Consider the following 24,122-nt stretch of genomic DNA (forward strand, 5'->3'; position numbering starts at 1 on the left):
TAAATGACGTCATCCCAGCTTCTTAAGAAAAATAACAGGCTGGGCGTGGTGGCACATGCCTTTAATCCCAGCACTCGAGAGGCAGAGGCAGGCAGAGGCAGGCAGATCGACATGAGTTCGAGGCCAGCCTGGTCTACTAAGAGAGTCCAGGACAACCAGAGCTGTTACATAGAGAAACTGTGTCTCGAAAAACCAAAACAAGAAGAAGAAGAAAGAAGAAGAAGGAAGAAGAAGAAGAAGAAGAAGAAGAAGGGGGGGGGGGGCAGGGTCTGGATGTTAAACCTAATAAAAGCAACATGGACTTACAGCCATGATCCCACTACAGCTTTCGATTTCAAGGAACACGTTTTGTTTGCTTTGTTTTTTACCTTTAGCCATTAGCAAATCTCTCTAAAGCCTTCATTCTAAATTGTGGGTCACAACTCATTAAATGAATCACAAACACAATTCCACTTGTCTTCGTCAGCATTTTTAATTTTTTTAAGTGAAACAGCACAACAGAATGGACTAAGAAAATATCACAATGTGCCACACACCACAAGAGCAAATAGCTCTAATCGGACTTTCATTTCAGTTAAATATGCAGATCTACTGGTGTGTCAGGATATAAATACTGGCCACAAATGCCTTAAAAATCTAATTTTCCAGATTAGGGACACAGCCATGCAGATCAGGGAGGCGGGAGACGGGGTGGAGATGATGAATTTTAATGCCCCAGCCACACCCACAGTCAAGCCCGGCTCCTCACAACTTGATCTTTGGGACTGGACTTTGCACAGTCAAGCAGCACGCAGAAGCCCACGGCTCCACGGCTCCTACAGAATGCTAGACAGGAAGGCAAGGTAACCATATCTCATACCAAAGTACTTCTTACTCTTAAATAACTTTAATTTGCTCTGGATTCCAAAAGGCTATAATCCCAGGCCCCCCTGGTTCATTTCAAGAAATGTCTTCTCCGTACCGGGGGGGAACAGCTAAGCAACAGTTGCCTCGCCACGGTCATCTCCAATCCAGGGGCAAGTACAGCTAAGTTTGCGCAGGCAGGGAAGACGTGACAAAGAACCGCTTTGGTGGCATGAACTACGCGGTGTTTCTTCACTGGATTTTGGTGACGGCTTCGTAGATGGAGGTAGCGACGTAATCTAGGTTTTTGGTGGTTAGGCCGCACATGTTGATCCGACCGCTCGGCAGCAGGTAAATGTGCTTCTCATTGACCAGATACTCCACCTGCTTGGCTGTAAAGAAGACAGGAGGGCAGCACGCTGACTTAAGGCACGGACGTCCTGGGATCTACAGGACAGCTGCGATCTCCTCTTCTTCCGCCTTAACACGCGCATGCGTCCAATCAACAAACAGAAAACTACCCACTAGACCCTGCGAAGACTTCTCCGCAGCTAACGTTCCGTTCTCAGGATGTAGCTTTGAGTCTGGGACCAGCTCCCTGCCGGCTCTTGCACATTAGACTCCCCTCTCGATCGGGACGTGCCATGAGGCACGAGGCTGGTACACTGATAGGGAAAACCCGTTACACAGTGCCCGCTTTGTGGCTGCGTGGCCCAGAGCACCTAGCAACCTCCACTCAGCACTTTCTTTCCCCATGCGTTTGACAGGAGCCCATCACGATGACTGACCCAACAGGCTGAGGAACCACCCTGACCCTGGGACCTGGGACCGTCAGCTCTTCATCCAGCCCCCCGGCCTCCCTGGATGCACCAGGGGTTCCGTGTTTGCAGAAAAACACCACATGTGAAAGCGGAAGGGGACGCCTACACTTCCTCAATCCTACGATCACTACAGTGATTTTGTTTTACTGCAAAACTGAGATAGAATTCTAGCAGATTTTTGCTTAATTAGCACCTTGAAGACATGGACTAGACTGGACTAAAATGATAGGGTCACACTGGGCAAGCGTGGCGTGCCAGGCAGTGTCCGAAGCGCTTCAGTGGTCTTGGTGAGATAGCCTTATTATCCCCATTTCACAGATGGGGCACAGGAAAAGTTCAACACTCTCCTCTGCCTCCCACGTGATGGAATAAAAAGCTGCCTACTACACCTGGCACCTCTGTTTTCTTAATAAAATGAGAAGAAAAAAATAGAACAAACTCTGTTGTTTCTCTTCAGCCCACCTAAAGCTGGCACTGACATACCTGGCTAGAGCCTCTAGTGTTCCGTCTACAACAGGACCCAACACATAGCCCTCGAAGGGCCATCAGGCGGACAGGCGAGTGGCCACTCTGCACCAGGCTAGCAGCAGGTGCCCAGCAAGGTACTTAATAAGTAAATGGCTCCTCTACCATGGGGAACCTCCACTAACAGCTGGCCACAATCATGCCCACTGGACTTCCAGTCCGCTTTTAATCCCAACTAAATCCCTACCCAATTTTTAAATTTATGACAAAGAAAGATAACATTGCAACATCTTTTTGAGGGCACTACCTAGGGACTGCAGAAGACCTGTTGGGAATGTTGGTCCCTAAGGAACCATATATAGTAAGTACTTAGGCTAATGATTACGGTAAATCCAAAGGCGCTTGCCAATTTCTGAGAAACTAGTTATAAATTAAAAACCCAACTTACAAATCCTGTTTTTTTCTCAGCTAGCCACTTTCTAAGCCACAAAAACGAAAATACCAAAATCAAGGGTCAGGAGGGCCAGACTACAACAGAGCTTGAGACTCGAGGAACTGGAGGTGGGGCGGGGAGCAGACTGAGAAAACCTGACTTGTTCCGGTCTAAAGTGATGCCTGACTAGCTGGCAACAGCTGGCTAAGAACTGCTGTGCCATGTATACATACGTGCTGGGGGAGGGGCTGGGTGGCGTGCACACATGTGCCCGGGGGATTGGCGGGGGAGGGCTGGGTCATGTGCGCACACATGCTCAGGAGGCTTGCGTGGGGGGAGGGGGGTTTGGGGGGCTCTGGGGGGTGCGAGGTAGGGGCACCACTTACTGTTCAGCCCTGTGAAGCTGAACATTCCAATCTGGTCAGTGATGTGAGACCAGGTCCCCGGAGTCTTGAGAGCTTCTAAGCGGGCCCTGAGTTGAGCTCTCATGGTTAGGATGCGGTCGGCCATCGTCTTCACATTACCTATCCTGGGACACAGGAAGTAGTTATCAATACCCGTGCACACAGGCGAGAGGAGTCACAGAGATACACAGGTTCAAACACTGTAATTTAAGCTGGGCAGCAGTGGTGTGTGTGCCTTTAACCCCCAGCACTCAGGAGGCAGAGGCAGGAGTTTGAGGCCAGCCTGGTCTACGGTTTCCAAGCCCAACTACAGTGCATCACAAGACCCTGTGGCCAAAACAAGCAAACAAAACACCCTGCAATTTTGACGTCATGACTTGTCTACTATGGTTCCTGAACAGGTGAATGAACAGCCAGACACACAGTCACACACAAGGTATCAACAAGGACTGTGCTTACAGATAAGAGTCCAGTGCTGGTCTGGGGGACCCCTGCTCTACTGCATTAACATCCCTTTCTGGCTTCACTGGGGTGCTGATACCAATAGGATCATGTACTCCACCAGGCCTAAGGGGTCTGTTTAGTATACACTTAGCCATTGCATGAAAGCCATAGTCTTCTTAAATGAAATAAGACATGTGTCTTCACTTCCTGTGGTTTCCATTCTCTTTGGTCAACCACAGTCAGAAAAGATGAAATGGAAAATTCCAGAAGAAAAGATGTCCTAAGCTTCACGCAGCTGCTGCTAAAAGTGTGATATTATAATGGCTTCATCCCTTTATTAGTGCTTAGTTGCAACCTTTTCTACTATGACCAGTCTGTGGGCTAAATTTCACCACCCTGCGTATGCACAGGAGGAGAAGGGGGAGAAATGGCCACACTGCCTTGAAGTTGGACAGCCTGTTCTCCTGGGAATTCCCGCCTTCCAGCTCTACAGAAGGAAGACTGGGCAGCGAAGAAATGAAGAACCAGCCCCCACCACAGGGCTTCTCCACAAAGGTGCTGTGCTGCCACGCACGCGTGACCTGGGTTATCAGTCCCACTTTATGGAAATACCTGAATTTCAGAGAGGTTACAATAATTGCATCCTGCCTCACTCAAGATCAAAAGACAAACCTAGGCAAATGCAACGGGACAACTGAGTTTTGCACCCCCACCCTCACCCGTCAGGATTCAAACCCCTTACCATTCCTTAAAGAGCTCAGGGTCAGAGAGGGTGCAGGCCACGATCCGTGCTCCCTGGGCTGGGGGATTGGACCAAGTGATTCGCACAATCTTCTCCATCTGGGAAAGGACCCGCAGGATGCTGTCAGATTCCTTTCCAACCACGGTCAGATTGCCCACTCTCTCATCTAAGGAGAAGATGAGAACGGGGCTTAGCTTGCTGATGTGGGGTTGAAGGGGCAGGGGGCCAGGGCTGAGACTCTAGAACGCACTCACTGTAGAGCCCGAAGTTCTTGGAGAAGGACTGGGCACAGAAGAGCTCGAAGCCTTCAGACACAAAATAGCGAACAGCCCACGCATCTTTCTCTAGGTCGCCAGACGCAAAGCCCTGATAGGCTGCGTCAAAGAAAGGGAACAGAAAACGGTGCTGCGAGGAAGGGGAAAGCAAGTCAGGGCAGGACGTCCTCTGGAACCAGCCTCAGGCATGGGCCCTTCCTTCCCACTCAGCACCAGGAAGGAACTTCTACCCCGAACCTTCCTTGTGTTTCTTGTCTTTGTATTCATTTATCCACTGGCCACTCTGCATCTAATTCCGCTTCACTGGCTACCAAGCAGCCAACAATGATTTCCATGAACCTTCCTTCTTAACCGCGTACTGTACTGGAGCGCCACAATGCAGCTTTGCCACCGGGGCTCGTTTCTGAAGCTTGGAGGTACTGTTCTGTGTCAGTGGGTCCTTCTGCAGGAAATCCCTGGTATGATAAGCTAATTAAGTGAGGTCTGGGAACCCCAGGGCCTCCTCACCTCAATGCCGCTCCACCAGATTCTCAGGAACATCACCCCCATCTCTTCAAAGAGCCCCCTTGCTGGACCTGTGCCTTTGACACTGAGAAGACGAACTCTGCTGAACTGTCTCCTGAACTGTCTTAACCAGAAAGCTCAGTGTACCTTCACACAAACCCCTGCAGTTCACGCCTCACATCCAGTCGCACCCAATTCCTGCCAATCCAGTCTCCTGAGGGGTCGCTTGCATCTCCCTGCTTCATTTGGTGCCTGGCCACTCCCACAACGGCAATATCTGACTTCCGGCCGTCTCATCGTGCTTCCCTCTGAGCTAGTCCACACCATGTTACCAGGCTGGTCTCCAGGGTCAGCCCTATTTACTCCCGAAATACACCACTGGCCCTCCCCTGACACCGCCCCACCCCTAACTCTAGGCAATATCAAGCCGTCCTTCAGTTCCTTAAATGGGCATACTGTCTCCTGGGATGGGCTGGGGCGTGCTTCCCCCTCTACTGGCCAGCTTTCCATCAGCTCCCTCCTGACACTGTCTTTGTGCCGCCTCCTTTCCAAGATTCAGCATGGAGACCACTTCTTCCAGGAAGGTTTAGTCCATCACTAGCAATATAGGCTGGGCTGTATACCGCCACAGAACTCACCCAAGCCTCACCTCAAAGTATCGGCGCTGCTCGGAACACTAACCCCTGTTTTTCTCAAACAGGCTATTACCCCAATGGTACCCAACACCTGTCAGTTGCTTAGTAAGCATCCCGTAAGTACAGTGGCAGTAAATATACACTTTGAGCTAGAAACATTCATCTAGAAAGCAATCCTAAAGAGATATAGTTCTGCAGGAAGGTGGTGGCACAAGCCTTTAATCCCAGCACTCAGGAGGCAGAGGCAGGCAGAACTTAGAGAAGTTCAAGGCCAGCCTGGTCTTCAGAACAAGTTCCATTGCAGCCAGGGCTACACAGAGAAACCCTGTCTCAAAAAACCAACTTTTAAAAAAAAGCTTTACTACAAATATAAACCAGGTCAAGAAATCTGAAACTTAAAACATTCCTCAACTGATTTACCCAATTCTGAAGATGGCATTATCCATGAAAGGATCATATGGCTATGAAAAATGATGCTTTATTATAAAGCATTCAATGGTTATGTATATAAAGAAATAAAAGGGGGAAGTGATGCAAAATAATAGAAAGAAAATTATTCCACCTTTGTAAAAAAAATATATACATGTTAAAGACCATACACACTCAAATTAATACTCTGCTGGAGCGATAGGATTTACAGTTAATACTTGTTTTCCTCTTCGGACTAAATAAAAGTAAACCATGCATCCTGCTTAACAGAGGCGCTCTGCAAAAGCCAATACCTTCATGACGGCAGCGATCTGCTTCCACTGCTCTGGGGTCGGGTCGGTCCCAGTTGGGTTGTGTGCACAGGCATGGAGGACAATGATGGAGAACTCGGGAGCATTCTAAGGAGAAGAAAGCTACATCAGCTCTGACAGAGCAGGAGTATCAGGAGACAGTCGGCAGAACCCGGGACACAGTAAGTAAGAGGGCAAGCATTAACCACACTTAGCATCTTTCGTGTCACTCTGTTGGGCAATCAGCCTCTTGCCTGCTAGATCAGAAACCACTACCTGACTGGAGAAAAAGTCTCCAACTCTCACTTATCAACGGATCCAAAGTTTTCCCCTGCTGTTCCTCAAGAGAATTCTCTACTGCTCTTCTGTATCACCCACCTCCAGATCACTCAGGAAACCCTGGAAGTCCAGTCCTCTCTTCTCTGCATCCCAGTAGCGGTAGGACCGGATGTCTTTAAAGCCAGCAGCAGAAAACACAGCATTATGGTTCTCTGCAAAGCAAGGGGACAAACGGTAAGGGCTTTTTCAAACACGAGGAAGCAGAAACCAGAAGGCACGCAGGTGAGCTCCAGCCCCGAGGCTCAGTGTCCACTGGCCATGGTGGAGGCTAGCTATCGAGTTAGAGTGCCAGGAACAAGCTCAACCAGTTATAAGAACTCCAGACTTGTAGCCTATGAGAGGGCTGCCTCCTACTTTCACCTTTACAGTGGGAACCTTCAGCACGGACTACAATGCAAGACTACAGAGAATCCTGGGAAAAGGTGTTCCCAGTTGAAATTTGACCGGCAGCTTTCTGTGGGTGCTGCTATAATCCAGTGCTCAACGGTTCCCCAAAGCCAGCCCTTCTGGGGATAGGTTACATCTTCTGGGCAGTCACTGAGCATCGTGAGGACAGCCCTGGCAGCTGCAGGCGCTCCTCTCTCACAGCCAACAGGCTCACCCCAGGTTGGCGACGACACATAGATGGGGGTGTCCTTGTTGTTAGTGCCATTGTACCATCGCCCTAAGAAGTCAGCTCCAATTCGAAGTGCACCTGTTCCTCCCAAAGACTGCACACCTCCAACCTGAAAGAGAAGATTTGGGGTCACAGGCTGACAACCGTGAGATCAGCTAACATCGGAAACAGTGTGACAGAAACGAAGTCTTACTTTGTATCTGTTCTGCACAAAGCTTAAGTGTATGAGTTCATCAAAACTTCCAGCAGTTATGGGAAGATCTTGTTACCTGCTAATGTTTACAAGTGAGGGAACCAAGGGGCAGAAAGGTCAGAGATGAAGCCTCTGCTCAGTCCCCAGCCAGGGAGCAGGACAGCCAGGTCTTCAGGCTTGTTCTGACCCCAGGAGGGACTTCCATTATGAGCATGGGCAGAAAGACCTGGGCTATGGTAGTGTGTGCCTCGCAAGGGAACCCCATCTTTTCAACACCCATCCCAAGATCACTCCTTTCAGGAGGCTCCTCGACACATACTTGACTCCATCTATCTATGGAATACAGGCTTATTAATGCCCAGAAACGTGTTGTCCCAAACAAAGATGATAGGCAGATTTTTCCTTCCTCTGCTCAGTTTCCTTTCAGCCTAGAGTCCTAATACAGGCAACAGTGAAGTTCTCTGTTCTACCACTTACAGAATGCCTTCATCTACAGTCCCATTTGGGCATCACATACCCTACAAAGTAAACTCTATGTCCCCAGTTGACAAATGAAAAAGCAGATTGAGGAATACATGATTCACAAAAGGAGAGACAGCTGGCTAGGGTCGTGAGTGGGCATGACTGAGGTCCTTCCACCCTGGGTCTGGTCACTCTGTCTCCTGTATGTCACTCCATCTACCTATCTCCGATTTGACCCCTCAAATTCCAGTGAGGCTTCAGCATAACCCTTTCAGTAGAGAAAAGATATGAATTAGATGTTGCCCACTATGTCTGTGAGATTAAGGAGAACAAAGGGATCACATGAAAAAGTCTGTGAATAAAAGGAGGCGGCTGGGGGTGTGCTCAAGCGCTTGCCTAACATGTGGGGGGCTCTGGGTTCAATCCCCAGCACTATGTAGTGACAGAGAGAGAGACGGGGAGGGAGGGGAAGGGGAGAGACGAGAGACAGAGAGAGGAGAGGGGAAGAGAGGCAGTAGACACATGCCTTTAATCCCAGCAATTGGGAGGCAGAGGCAGGCAGATCTCTGAGTTTAAGGGTATTCCAGAACAGCCAGGGCTACATAGAGGAACCCTGTCTCAAAATCAAGAAAGAAAGGAAGAAAGAAAGAAAGGAAGGAAGGAAAAAGGTAAGGTTTGAATGGAAAATGTCCACCACAGGCTGAGGTATCTGCACACTGATCCCAGCAGATGGCGCTGTCGGGAGCTGATGTAACATTTAGCAGGCTATGCTGCTCATTCCCCGTCCAGTTCATCCTCTGCTTCCCGCATACAAACGCAGATGTTACCACTCAGCTTCCTGCACACCTCCTTGTCATTAATTAAGGATTCAAACCCTCAGAACCATAAGCCAAAATAAATTCTTTCTTGCATATGATGGTTTTGGTCATAGCATTTTATCATGATAACAAAAAGCAATTAACACAAAGGGACACATGGCAGTCTCCTAACAGAGGATACTTTATGAGCGATTCTAGGAGTAGTAATTGTAGAAATAGAGGGACTTTGTTCTAATCTATAAGTCAGTTTTCTTTACAGTGTGTGTGTGTGTGTGTGTGTGTGTGTGTGTGTGTGTGTACACACATGCCTACAGAGGTCAGAAACCGGTTTTGAAACACTTGAAGCTGGAATTACAGGCATGTGTAAGCTGCCCAATGTGGGTGCTATGAGATCCAAACCCCAGCCCTCCGATAGAGCAGTGAGAACTCTTTACCACTAGGCCATCTCTCCAGCCCTTCACGGTGACGCTAAAGACACAGAAAAAGATCTGATCATTCTCTGTATTCTCTGTAAAATGTCACAATTTAAAAAGCATACTCAGCTATCTTGAATTTGCTTTGGCAGCAGTTTGATCCTATACAAGACTGACAAATACAGGTAACCTTGGAGTGATGTGACGAAGGCATGGATTCAGGCATTATAGTATTTGGAATACAAAGGTTAAAAGAAAGTCTCCCTATAGAGGAGAAAAACTGCCCTAAGTTGTTCTAAAACTCTAAGCGAACACGAATGCTCAACCATAGCAAAGGAAAGCAGAGGAGAGAGTGGGGGTCCTGAGGTTACCCACCCGCCCTCCGATTCCAGATGCACATGGTGTCAGAGCCTGAGTACACGCGACTGAAAATGATCCTAAAAAAGACAAATCTACTTCATCAACACGAGCTACCTACCTCAGCACCCATAGCGTATGGCACATGAAATCCTGAATTATCAAACTGTCGTGACCTGAAAATTAAACACTGGATGGCGTCAGCAAAATGTAAGTTACTCTGAATATCGCAATTAACAAGAGCTGTTTTTTGTCACTAAACGAAGTAGCAGTTCAGTCATGGTAAGAACTATTGTTTGGCCAAGAAAGTCCTACATTTGGTTAAAAAGAAAATCATTTATATCTAAGAAAATAAGTTCAGACAGTTCATGGAGTCAGTCACTTGGACCCAATTCAAGGAGCCAACCACTCAAAGCTAGACAAGAGGGCTCGACATGTGCTTCCTATGTGGACATAAAACTGCCAGACCCCAGGATCATATCTGAGACCATAATTTGCTCATGTTATTTCACTGTGAGGAGAGCAGAGCCCACCAGAAGCTGCTGGTGGCCAGGGTCACACTTTTCACCTGGGTGCCATAGCAACGCTTACCATATCTCATGCAGAGCACCACACAAGCTCCTGCCCAACCAGCTGAAGAAAGAACAGAGTATGGAAAAGACCTGAGGCAGAGAAAGATCCCAGGACTCCTTGAGGCAAGGGTCAAAGTAGGAGCCTGAGATCTCACAGCATGGAAGGCTGTAATGTCAGATCTACCATGGCTACCTGGCGTGACTGCCATGGCTCAGGAATGGCACCGCCTGGAACACTGCTCTGCTGGATGTAGGGGAGATAAACCTGGTTTTGTTTTGATCCCAAGTGTGGGGAAGAAATCAGGATGTTTACCACTTAGATGTGAGAGGGCAGCATGTTTTTCCACTTAGAAGCTGAACCACTTCATGGGTGGCTTGGTTGTTGCCAGCTGAAAAAGGTCCTTGAACAGACTGAGAGGATATATATACGGGCCCAAAACAGGAGGCTTTGGGCTTTTTGTTGGGACTTGGTTTTTGGCTGTTCATCACTCCACTTCGAGAAGCTCTTAAAGACCAGTTGCTCCAGGTTCCAGCAGCAACTTTGGTGGACTTGCTGGTCCACTTAAATCCTGCTGACTACGCCAGGAGAATTGTTCCTAGGAACTGATACCCAGGTTTCCTTCTTGTTTTCCTTAATCTCCTTTTCCTCTTATTTAGGCTAGTCGGGCTGTAAGGGAGGTACGCTCATTTAATAAGTCCATACTAAAGTAAAATTGTTAAGGAAATTGAGCCTACAACTGGAGAAGCAAACGGACATTTTGTGTGAGTCCTAAAGTCCGAAAGTGGAAAAATAGTAAGAGGCAGTGAGGTCCCAGAAATTGGGGTCCTTCAAAAGAGGTGGTAACGTTAACCCTGGACAGGAATGCTGCATAAGGAAAACATGACTGCCGGTCTCCTCGGATTCCGGCCACATCAGTTAAAACCGAATCCAGCCTCCCTCCCTCCCCCATAGCTAACATGCTTCCTCTTCTTCTTCCTCCTCCACTTCCTGTTCCTCCTCCTCCTCCACCTTCTCTCTCTTCTGTTTTCCTTTGCTATCTTTTAGCGTTAGTGTTAGCTTGGAGTTTTAGAACAACTTAGGGCAGCATTTGGCAATGCTAACACAGCCAACTGAAGCACGGGCCGTCTCTGCGTTCACCTGTATGTCTGGTCACTGCTGGGTCCTAGCATCAGGCAATGTGCCTGGCCCTTCCGACAAGGGAGTGGATGACTCAAACGTCTGAGACACTCAGAAGTCCCAAGAGCTGTGGAGCATGTGTGAAATGAATAGGCAAGCCTTGATCCCTAGCCAGGATCACAAGTTATGAGGGGAAAAAAGCCTTATATAATTGGGCATTCTAGGAAGTTGGAGACCTGGCTCAGCAGTTAAGAGCACTTGCTGCTCTTGTGGAGGACCTGGTTTTGGCTCTCTGGGTCCACATGGTGGCTCCCAGCCATTTGAACCTCCAGTTCCAGAGGATCTGAAACTCTCCTGACCCCCACGGGCACCAGGCATGCACATGGTGCACATATTCGTGCAGTCAAAACACTAGCATATATACAATAAAATGAGAATACTTTTTATTAGGCACTATCGTAAAACCACAGTGTGTTCTGTTATTCCCAGCCTTCAAGCATTCACAGCATAATTCAGAGAGCATAAGTGACTGGCCACACCTGAGAAACAGATAATTCAGCACAGAAGTGACCCTTGATCAGGTCGTGAAGGTCTCAGAGGTGAGGACTAGTGTTCCATTAAATTGTATTGGTTTGGCCTAGCTAGCCAATAACTGACACAGAGTCTGAAATGTACTTTAAAGCTGAAAGCACTACGCGAACAGAATCTAAACTGATTCTAATCGCAACTAAAATAAACTACTCTAAACCTCATAACATACATATATCCCAAGCACTTGCCAATCTGGTCCTTGGAGGCTTCTTCCTCCTTCCCTGTCAACTGTCAATCATCAATTCCTCTCCATCAACTGTCAATTCTTGGCTCCTCCCCCCTCTCCAAGAAGTCCCGCTTTCCACTTCCTGTCCTTCTGCCCAGCTGATTGGCTAAACAGTGCTTTTTTGACAGTTGTTACATCTACTCAAGACATTCCTCCACAGACTAGAGAGCTGCTGAAGCAAGAAAAGGCATTGTATGAAAAAGGAGGAAAAGCCAGGTGGGGGTTCTGGGCCTGTGGAACTGAGGAAATACAACCCCAGGGGAGAAAGGAAGTGAGATGCTAAGCTAGAAGCTGGACCACACTCTGGAGGCAGCAGTGGAGGTGCATCACATGGAGGGAAGGAGCAGGTGGCAAGACTAGCGCTTTCTAAAGGAAGGTCTCCAGATGTAGTGTGAAAATGAAAAGGAGACTAGAGGCCCTATAAACACACACACACACACACACACACACACACACACACACACACACACACGGCTCAGGGACCACTGAAGAGGGAGGCAGAAAGATTTTAAGAGCCAGTGGGTAAGGTGGAATGGAACAAAACTGTGTTCTGGATGTGACAGGACCCCTGCACTCTCAGCCTCAGAGTAGCTGTGTTCACCTATGTAAGACCAAGTCAGTCACAGTCCTAGCATGGAGCAGGAAGGAGTTCACAAGCCCCACCCCTAACTGAGGAGCTATTGAGAGCTGATGGCTGCTGGGGAAGAGCAGGTCAGCTTTTCCTAAGGCTCCTGGTAGACAGCATGGCTGGTCTCATGCTCCAGTTGATGGCCTTGCATCCATGAATATCCAGGCAGCACAAACTGAACCCAGTATATTATTTTTCTAAAAAGCGAAGACACAAAGCTTGGGGGTGGGGTCTGAGAAGAGGCCACGAGTATGAGAAAAATTCAATGTGTGAAATTCTCAAAGGATCAATACAAATTACTTATTTTTTTTTTAAAGACCATCCACTTCTGTCTGGGGAAACACTGGGTTTCCACAGGGCAGCTTTTCCACACCACCCCTGCCCCCTAATACACATATTTCACACCCTCAGTTCCCTGAGGCAAGTCAAAGCCTCACACAGAAATTTAGCCAGAACCTTGATTAACCTGTCTAATGAGTGACCTGGGTTCCAAGTCCACCAGCAGAGCCTCCTGCTTCAAGGCACCTGTAAGGAAGCATTCCTGAAACCTTTACTTCACCTTGCCATTCAGCTTATCAGGGCATCTGGCGAGGGAAAGCCTGCTGCAAACAACAGGTGAGCAACTCCTCAAATGACTCCACAGCGTGGCTCTTTGTGTGTGTGAACCGTGGCCTGGTTACAACGTGGCCTGGCCAGTAAGGAGGGCAGCTGATTTCAATTGCATAACAGCTAACTGGACTATTGTTCCTCCTTTCCCACCCAGGTTTACCTGGGTCAAACAACACTTTCATTAGGTAACCCCTGTGCAAAAGTCAGTCCTCAAGCAAGTCTCTCTACAGCAGACAGTAGTGCTGCTTTCTTATCTTCTCTACTTTGTGGGTTTTTTTCAAACCTAGATATACTTTGGAGTCAACTGGGGGCCCTTTTTAAAAATACTCCCAAGCCAGGAGTTGGTGCACGCCTTTAATACCAGCACTTAGGGGCAGAGTAGGCAGATCTCTGGGTTCGAGGCCAGCCTGGTCTGCAGAGTGAGTTCCAGGATAGCCAAGGCTACACAGAGAAACCCTGTCTCAAAAAAACAAAGACCTCTCATTGCAGTTGTGGGGAGAAAAGAAGCCAATGCCCCTTTAAGACTCTGATTAAATTGGCTCTACATGGGGTTCACAGGGTCTGGTTTACAAACTGCAGGTTAATACTCATCCTCAGCAAGGGACGAGACCCCTGGCCGGGTACCCACTATTGTTCAAGTCCCATTTGCGGTCCCAAGGGTCTCCCTCTGCCTGAATCTCTCCATCACCACTTCCTACCATAAACACCCTATCTCACGGGGTCTGCTTCCAACACACACTATTTTTGCACACATCTGTATTTATAACACAGGCAGTTAAATGAAAGTGACTGAGGGAAGGGCTAGAAGAATCACCAAACCTAAGAAAGGGAGGGAAATTCTGGTCTTTAAATGTTGAGGGATCACAGATACCTAAGAATATGAGTTAAATTGAGAAAACTTCTTAAATTCTGGATATAATTTTAGAGGAAAGCCCTTATGTAAGAACCCCTAATGGGATTATGAGCTACAAATTATTTTCTTTCTAAAATGAAGATACATAGGTAAATGACTTGCCTACGGCCAAAAGCACTGGTAGGGAAGAGTCCAGGCAGCTCCCTGGATTCTTCAGGCCTCATTAACTTCCCTCAGTTCCAGTAACTTCTTGAAACTGAAAGCCAATAATGTACTGGACCAACCTGAACATGACGCTCAGCTCTGGATACAGCCACATTATCTGTTCACACTAATCATGAATTTATTGGCTGGGCTGGAGAGATGGCCCAGTGGTTAAGAGCACTAGCTGCTCTTCCTCTTCCAGGACCCTGGTTTGATTCCCAGCACCCACATGGCAGATCACAACCATCTGTAACTCTAGTCCGAGGGGATCCAATACCCTCTTGTGGCCTCTTTGGGCACCAGGCACTCACAAGAAACACAGACATGCATGTGAGCATAATGCCCACACACATAGGACAAACAAATAAGCAAATAAAACTTAAAAGAGGTCACCTTGCCTTCAAAAAAATGCATTTTTCTGACAATTCTCAAGACATAACTTTCAATACCTTCAAGCACATACAACTTGCCTTTTGTTGTTGTTGTTTGTTTGTTTTTTGTTTTTCGAGACACAGTCTCTCTGTATAGCCTTTGGTTGTCTTGGACTTACTTTATAGACCAGGCTGGCCTCAAACTCACAGCAATCCGCCTGCCTCTGCCTCCGAGTGCTGAGATTAAAGGTGTGTGCCACCATGCCCCGGCTTGCTTTTTTCTTTTTTTTTTTTTTTGATTTCTTTCTCTTTTTTTTTAACATTTACAGTTCCTTATAAGAAACTATCGGCACCCCCAAACTCACCCGATTCTCCTTGAGAGCTGGGCTGTTGTCCCCAAGTACGAGTTGAGAAGCACAGCTCCGGAACTCGGCCAGGCCCAGGATGGACAGGTATTCGTGGTTGAGGTTGTTGTCCTTAGCGATCTTCTGTTCCACCTTCCTCACTACCGGCAAAACCCAGGGCTGAGAGTCATCTGTGCGGTATGCTGGGTTAGAAAGAAGAAACGTTCGTGAATCTCAGGTGCCATCCGAGAAAATTCCACCACCTTCTAGCCAAAACAGGACAGAGACAGAAACCCAAAGTGCATTCACTTGCTGGGCCAAGTCCTGGGTTAGTGCTAGGCACAGAGGACAGCCCTGTTTTCACTCCCTTGCAGATCATACAGCTTTTAGTATGACCTGCAAAATTAGAATGCTAAAATAAAATTGGGAGCCGGGCGTGGTGGCGCACACCTTTAATCCCAGCACTCGGGAGGCAGAGGCAGGCAGATTGCTGTGAGTTCAAGGCCAGCCTGGTCTATAAAGTGGGTCCAGGACAGCCAAGGCTACACAGAGAAACCCTGTCTCGAAAACAAAAAATAAAAAATAAAATAAAATAAAACTGGGAAGTCGTAGACGCCGGTCAAGTCAGAGAAATAGCTGTAAACAGAAGCCATCTACGGCACTGCTGGTAGCTGCTGACACCAAGAATGCCATCGAGTCTCTATTACCAGTGATCTAGCAATCCCATCCCCATGCCTCCAAGAGAGTTCCCGAAAAGCGTAGGTCGGGCATGTCCAAACTGCAGCCCACAGCCTGCATGTATCCCAGAGTAGCTTTAAACATGACCCGGCGGGCTTAGAGACAATGACAATGTCATGATGCAATGTCAAAGGGTTGGACACGTCTGGCTTGGGGCTACCTAACAAAATCTTTGCACCTCCAAACACAAACACGGAGAAAGGAGGAGAGAGGTGAAGGATGTCTGCCTCCTCCAGTTGTAAAAGTGCAGAAGCGTGTCACACAGCAAGCCAATGTCCTGTGCCCGGTGTCCGGCAGCGGGTTACACAATGACCAGGGACCCATTTAAACACATTCTTGTCCTCTCTGTGTATTTTGAAAGCAGCCAGTGTTTACCATTTTCACTGTGCATACCAACCGCCTCACATCCCCTTGACTGATCTAATTTTATCTATTTCAGGACATTTAATCAGGTTATCGTAAATTTCAACATTTTAGTGCGTTTAGCACACTCTTAGGCCACTTTGACCTTCCCTACTTCCGGTCTCCCATACACTACTCTGAAGTTAGGCTGGACTGCAACTTCAGCAGGCAGCTGCTTTGGCCTTGACTCAGAAATCATTCTGAGCTAACTGCCAACAGGGTCCCTTCCCTCCTACTCCACTGTGTAGGTCAGCTGACAATCCTGTGCCTAAGCAGGTGAGGCCAAATTCTTAAGAGTGATTCTGACTACATGTTACCTTGTTGATTTCTGTCCATCACTCCATCTTTAAAAAGTAGAAACTCATATCTTAGGGTGTCTTGCTGAACAACACATTAACTGTAAAAAAAATTTTTAGGTTTGCCCAAAAAGTAAACACTAATACATTTACAGTGAAGGGCACGATCCCAGCATTCTGCTACAGAGCAGGAATGTTCAAGGTCATCTTGATGGCCAGTGCATATTCCTTTATAAGATATGGATCATACCAACATAGGGTTTCCAACATGCGGGGCTTTTTTTCCCACTTGAACGTATTTTATGAGAGAGCCGATGGGTCTTCATGTCCCCATTCCGCCCTTTTCAACTGCCTAATTCCCAGATCCCCCTCTCTGCACACAACCGTTGTTAAGTTTCATCCGCGTTCTTCCAGAACTTCCCCACAACACACAAGCAACTCCAGCTCCCTGCATTTGGTAACATACAGAGTGCTGTACACTGCCCTGGTCCTTGCTTTCCCCACTTGATGATCTCTCTCGTCATGCACGTGCGCAGAAAGTCTTTGTTCTTTTTCATAGCTGCTTAACTAACAAACCAAGCCGATTTTATTTTCCCACTCTCACGTTGGCCTTCCAAGTTGTTCACAACCACAGGATATTAAAGCAACGCTTCAGTGAACCACCTAGCACATACACCGTCCCGCGCGTCGACACAGACACGCAAGATGCAGGCTCGAAATGGACGTGCTGATGTATTTGGACAGATACTTCCTAGTTGCTCTTCATGACAATCATCAATTCACATTCAAACCAGCAACGTGAAGTGTCCGCTTCCCCACAGCCCCGCTGAGTACATTCCTAGGATGAATGTGCACTTTGTGTCAAGGCAGTTTTCATTTGCATTTCTCTTATTATGAATGCAACTGGAAATTTCTCCTATGCTGAGCCACTTACAACATCGCCATGGGGTGAGATTACACTCTTCCCTCAATTTTTAATAAGTGATATTCTAATAAATAGTAATTATTAACCATGATTTCAATTGTCTGCTACTGGAAACATTGGGGTGACTATTCGTATATCACTAAGCATGCCTATATTCACAGAAAACCCTTCTAAGTGTAAAACTACCAAGTCAAAACGTATATGACAAACAAAACACTTTATAAGCCCATTTTACGTCATGTGTCTATTTTCTATTCTGTCAGCTAACTGTATTTTCCAGGAATACGACATCTATAAACCCGAGAAATATATCAATGCATAGCAGAAATGTGGCCTGGGCTCCAAACTAGAACAGCCACTCACCCACCTCCAGTCCAGCCTCTGGGTTGGTGAATCAATCTCAGAATGTGACTCATAGCTATCACCCGCATAATCAAACTAACTCCCTTCGGCACATACACAAAGTTTACTTAACCAGTTGGAACCTGACTGGGTTTCTTTAAAGACACAGCAGAATGCCTCCTTCTGAGGAAGCGCTGTTCTTGGAACAGACCACCCAGTCAGCTCCCGGGGTTACGGTTGTCAACGTGCTCCTGAAATCTCTGGGGACTTGATTTCAGAGGGATGTCATTACTGTGAATGTGCCCTCCATTCTACCAAATCTTCATCCTTAGAAAACCTATTTAATGCTGGGAAATGTGGTGCTTGCACCAGTCCTGGTGAGAAGAGAGGAACACACTGGATGGTATGCATGAGGTAATTATAAAGAGATGCTCTCCTGTGGCACTCCTGCCACTCAAGGTCATTTCAGAAGAGGACTCCAGGAGTCACGGAATGGATGTGTGTCTAGACCACACAGAAAGGACACCATCTAGATTCACCAAATGTGAGCATCTTTTAGAAAAGTCAGCCCTATTAACTTCAGAGCTGTGACTGGGTATTGCAAACATGATATAACAGCTATGCTGTGTGTTGATATTTATGGTAATATCATTCCTAAATTATTGTAAAACAGGTAGAAGAAAGAAAAAGCCACTGGAGCTGGACGTGGGCGGGCACACCTGTGATCCCAGCACTCTGGGAGGCAGAGGCAAGTGGATCGCTATGAATTCGAGGCCACGCTGGTCTACAAAGTGAGTCCAGGACAGCCAAGGAAAGCTACACTGAGAAACCCTGTCTCGAGAAACTCAAAAAAGAAGAAAGAAAAGGCCATGTACCATTGCTGTATACGCTGAACTCCCCCCCCCCCACACACACACACACGCCAAAAACATTTGCACTACTTGAGAGTGCGGCTAACTGTGCTGTGGGAAAATGTGACTTGCTCAATTCAGCTGCTCCCTTCTCGTTGCCTAACTTCTCCCAGGTTCAGTTCTGGACATACCCTGCCGTGTTGCCTAGCGGTGAGGAGGACTGCAGACTATTCCGGGTAACTGGAGTGACAAAGGCGGGCATTATGGATACCCAGTTCCCCCTCTCCTGCGGAGTCCTTCTGCCTGTCCTGTTTTCCTCCTGTTGCTCATTCCGACTGCCTTTCACTCATCAATCAACAAGCACTCACTGGCTGTCCCAGGCACTGGTAGGAAAAAAGCTGCGCAGAGATAGTCTGTCCTCCAGCAAACACGGCATACCGAGCCTTTAATTGTCCATGGTGGGTCAGGCAAGATCTTACAGAGGATGACGTGTGAATGGTGAATAAGGAAAGGTTTAAAAGGTAGACAAGGGAAGAGAGACATTCCAGGCTGAGGGATACCTGTGCACGGTCCTCAGTAGGACAGCATAAGCCATTTGAGGCTCTGCATTTTAATGCCTCAGGAGCAGGCTCTGTGGAGGGACCACAGGGAGTTTATGGTCTCAGGGGTTTCTTTCAAGAACCTTCTGTTTTAATGGGAACATCCAAAAGCTGTGACACCAGCAGCAGTACACTTGCAGACTCATCTGAGCCACACCACAGAAAACAAAGCCCAGACGAGACAAAGCCCAGAGGACGCGAGAAGCAGATAAGTCAGAAGACTCCCAAAGTGATCCAGAAGAGAAAACGATGAAGACCTGACATAAGGTAATGACCGGGGGGGGGGGGGGGTGGGGGGGGGGGTGGGGGGGGTGGGGGGGGGGGGAGGGGGGGGATAAAGAGAAGGGACTAACTTCTGAGGATGTAGAACTCACACAGGTGGGACCTGGGAGAGGCTGCCGGGGACTCCAGTATCCACCTGGGCTGGGTAATGAGTGGGTGGGCGGGGACGGGAGCTGATGAAGACTCCGAATGTATGGTGGCAATATGAAGGGCACCGGGAGAGGAGAGCCAGGACAGAAAGCTCTCATAATTATAGACACTACTGGAAAGGGAAGCCATGGTAATAACAAGGATTTACTAAATACTTTGTACATTTCTTTATTCTCATTTAATTACTTTAACAAACCACAAAGTATATAGGTATTAGGAATCTGGAAACTGAGGCCAGAAATTATTTGCCAAAGATCACAAAGATAGTAAGATGATACTACTGAGTTCAAAAATGCCCTCTCTCTCTCTCTCTCTCTCTCTCTCTCTCTCTCTCTCTCTCTCTCTCTCTCTCTCGTTTTAATAGGTATATCTATCCTAAAGCACTCAGCCCAGAGCAATGTATCAGGAGCCTTCTTATCAACAAGCTGCTGAGCTCTGTGACCCATGGCCTTTCCTCCTGAGTAAGCTTCCGGGGCAGTCACACTGGTTACTGACAGGCCTAGCTGTCTTGCTTTGCAGAAAGGAAGAACAGAGAAGCAAATGCTAGCATCTTCATTCTCTTCCTGAGGGTTCCACCTCCCTCACCTCTCCACACCCTAGAGCCATGCACAGCCTTTTGCTCTGAGAAGCACCTGACACAGCTCATCTAACCAGCAATTCCATCTGAAGAGGTGAGAAACCACTAAACTAAATAGACCAAAAAAAAGGATAAGTTAAAAGGACATGGGGGGGAGGGAGGGAGGAATGGGAAGATAAAAAGTGAGGGGATAACAATTGAGATGTAATCTGAATAAATTAATAATTTTTTTTTTTAAAAAAAGGACTGGGGCTGGATGGAGAGATGGCTCAGTCTACATGTGCGCCTACCCACATGTGTGCCTACCACACACATGTAAGACCTGACTTCAGATCCCAGGCCCCATATAAAGAGCTGGGCATGGTCATGTCACCCTAGAGCTTGGGGCAGTGGGGACAGGCAAATCCCTGAGATCACTGGCCAGCTAGGCATGCCATCATATAAACAAGACACTCTGCATCAGACTGGCCTTGTGTCTCTCTGTCCTAAAAGTCAGAGGCCTTGAGAAACACTAAGCCCCTTAACTCCATCAGCATTGTGCTTAACGGTGCACAATGTGACCCAAGAAGACAGAAGAAGAAGAAGAAGAAGAAGAAGAAGAAGAAGAAGAAGAAGAAGAAGAAGAAGAAGAAGAAGAAGAAGGAGAAGGAGGAGGAGGAGAGGAGGAGGAGAAGAAGAAGAAGAAGAAGAAGAAGAAGAAGAAGAAGAAGAAGAAGAAGAAGAAGAAGAAGAAGAAGAAGAAGAAAAACCTCTGGGGACACCATCTGCAAGTGGGAACCAGCTAATGAGGTTATAGCAGCCGTCTGTTCTAAAACTGCCCAGCACTGCTAGACCTGAGAGGGAGCACTCTCATTACTTCTGGCCGTGGGGCGAGCACCCTTCTCGGTGAGTAATTAATCTCCTTTACAGAGAGTGTGCTGAGGCATATGTATAAGCAAAACAGGACACACAAATGCAGAAAAGAGATTTTTTATTCTACTGGATCAGACTGCTGTCAGAGCATCTGTCACTCACAAAGAACAGGTGATGGTCACAATCAAACAGGTTTATACACAACACCTTTCATTCATATACCACAGTTCACACATAACTGCTCTCTAACTCCTCGGTGTATTGACCCTTGTTTAATTACCCCACACTGTAGAGTTACCCTACTAATAGAATCATGGAGCATGCTGGGTAATCTTGGAGTAGACCTTTGATAGATTCTAACCATCACTCAGGCCCAGTAGCCCATTCTACCTCAGCTCTTCAAAGACATTAAATAACCCTCATTAGACCCACAGCTGCCAGGCACCCAGGTCTCCTGCCTCTTCCGGCTGCAGGTTTCTGGTTACCCCCAGCCAGCTCAAGGTATTCCAAGCAGAAGAAGAGGCCAGAGACCCTGAGGCCTGAAGGCAGGCTGGAATCCCAGCTCTCCCAGCTAGGGATCAAGCTATCCTTTCTCCCTGGGCTTCGAGCTCCTTCCCTGCAAACAGAAGAGCACGAAAACAGCCTCACAGAACTGCTGCAGGCAGGAAGAACACTTACATGCACAGCTCATTTGCCCATGTTCTTAGGATCCTGGAAAACCTGACCAAAAAAAAAAAAAGTACATCGCTGCTGAGATGGGCATCTCAAATAAAGACTGATTTGGGCTGTCTGGGCTGGACGCTATAGCAGGGGGGTAGTAAGTGCATGAATGTTTTATTTCTGAACCAATGTCATCCATCTCACTTTTCAGTTGTTGGGCTGAAATTTTTTTTATTCAACTTATTTTAAGAGACCCACTCAAAGAAATGCCAAAACAACAATGGAAATAGCTGATCGTTATATAACCCCTGCTCATACACCAGACCTCATTCAAAGCACAGTGTGTGCATTTAATCTCCACAAAAACCCCCATAAAATGGGTCAAGGCAATCGACCTCATTAGTTCTCCCATAATAAACACTTGGAGGTTCTAGGCTGGATTTAACTAAGGAGCTTATATGGTGACCATTCTGACTTTTATTCACCGCAATTTTCAGTATTTGTCCTGTTCTACCGGCTGCTAAAAACATATTTCTCTCCATTGGCTAAACAAGTAACACTGGCTTTTTTATGCTTTATTTTGAAAAGCTTCAAACACACATAAAAGTTGAGAAAATAGTCTGTATCGTGTATGCCTATGCACCACCCACCATCAATAAAACATCACTTTGGGATTTTCTCTCAGCCCTCGCCTACTCCTTGATGAAGCGTGTGCGTGTGGACAAGGGCTGTGCACACTCACTTCCTCTCAGAATCTTGATTCTGAACCCCCTCGCGCCACTCTCTGCTACAAACCCCCTTCTAGCACTTTCAGTTGGTCCCCTGCACAGGACATCTCCGCTCTCCTTGGCTGGCCTCCGTATGTGGCCAAATGCAAATCAAGCTTGTGTGGCTCTTCAGACAATCGAAGTGACGGTTATAACAAAGGCGCTGGAGGCTCGAGTTAAAAGGGGTTTCAGAGACTTTCCAACGCAAACGTCCTTAGCAGAAGGCTAACTGATTCAAGGAAAACAAAAAGGAAATGAAGACCCAGATGTGTGGGGCCTGAGCTGGGCTTCATCGCATTTACTCTGAGAATAAGCCGAACCTCTATCTTACCCCACGTGGCTTAGCAGGCTTCCTAATTGGTACCTGCAGCTCACTCAACACGCACCACAGCAGCTCTCTCATTCCCAGTTCCCGGCTGACCACGACCCCAGTGCTGCCAGACTTCTCGCTCCTTGCTATCCCTGTCCGCCTCGTTGCTTTAGAGCATGTACCATAAAGAACACAGGATGGAGAAACAAAAACTACGTCTGTGTCCCAGATGCTACACCTGTTCTACGTGACCTTGAACACACCGCCTCTTTCCAAGGACTCCGTATCACCATCTGCAAAATGGGTAGGTTGGTGGATGCCCTGGTGGTCTCAGGCTTCTCGACTGGATCTCCTCTCAGGGAGGCATCAAACCAAGCCTCAGCTCCTCCCACGGTCCCGCCCGAGGCTGCACGCATTCCAGAGCACTGCATCCTTACCTCCCACGCCGAGGTTAACCTTGCGGGGATCTGGGTCATCCCGGAAGTCCGTGGTGAGCTTAAAGACCAGCACCGGAGGAGCCTGTGGAACCTGGGCAAAGACTGACGGAGGCGCCATCTCCACGGAATCTGCAGAGACCTCGAGCGCGAGCCGGGAGCTACTCGGTGAGGTGCGGGGCGCGGCGACCGGAGGAGAGTCTCACCTTCGCCGGCGGGCGGGGCAGCCCGCGGCTCCCAATGGCGGAGCCGCGTCCGGAGCTTGGCAACGCGCTTAACCAATCATAACCTTGCGACAAAGAAGGGGTAGGCGGGACAAGGTTCTATTAGCCAATTCAAGGAGAGAATCTTATAGGAGGCTCGTATGATGCAACCAATGCAATTTACACCGGCGGGGGTGGGGGCTGAGACTAGGATGATTGGCATAGCCTGTTACCAATCGCTGAGGCTTTTATTCCTTGGGGTGATGAGGATGATGCCGGTTGCTGGAGTCCCCAGAGGACAGCCTCCTGACCTTCTGGGGCCTGGAGACCTAGGGCGGTGTCCCGCCGTGCGTGTAGTAGAGGACAGGTCTTTCTGTACCCGCTGAACAGGTAGTTGTCCTCGCCAAGTCACTGAGCTGGTCAGGCAGGGCTGACAGCCAATTTCCCTGCGTTTGTGCGCAGGACTCTAGTGGTCCGCCTGGACGCTCTGTGCCTGTGTCCAACGTGGGTGACCTTGGCCATCTCCACTCAGTGTTTCTCTAGAAAGAAACCTGGAAGTGCAGTCTACCTTGATCGCTGGCAGGGGAGACCCTGCAGAAAGTAAGGGAAGAGCAACTGCTACTTTGAGAATTTTCCCACCCCCACCCCCACCCCGTTACTTCCTGGGGGAGGGGGCTAGTCCTCAAGGACCTTCAGGGATCTGGCCAGGCCTCCCTCTGCACCGTTCCTCCCACGT

At 48.0% G+C, this 24,122-nt stretch overlaps 1 protein-coding gene across 1 annotated transcript; it reads right to left on the bottom strand.

Moving 5' to 3' along the window:
- Positions 1 to 968: 968 nt before the first annotated feature.
- On the bottom strand, positions 969 to 23,392 carry Got1 (glutamic-oxaloacetic transaminase 1). Its single transcript, XM_051146604.1, has 9 exons — positions 23,187 to 23,392; positions 15,020 to 15,201; positions 7,226 to 7,349; positions 6,664 to 6,776; positions 6,289 to 6,393; positions 4,407 to 4,557; positions 4,153 to 4,318; positions 2,949 to 3,091; positions 969 to 1,235 (listed from the first exon to the last, which is right to left on the bottom strand). The coding sequence occupies exons 1-9, from the start codon at positions 23,302 to 23,304 to the stop codon at positions 1,096 to 1,098; spliced, it is 1,242 nt and encodes a 413-aa protein (XP_051002561.1). The 5' UTR covers positions 23,305 to 23,392; the 3' UTR covers positions 969 to 1,095.
- Between the last annotated feature and the right edge of the window lie 730 nt (positions 23,393 to 24,122).

This window comes from Acomys russatus, chromosome 5, assembly GCF_903995435.1.
Source record: "Acomys russatus chromosome 5, mAcoRus1.1, whole genome shotgun sequence".
In the NCBI taxonomy this organism is placed as follows: Eukaryota; Metazoa; Chordata; class Mammalia; order Rodentia; family Muridae; genus Acomys; species Acomys russatus.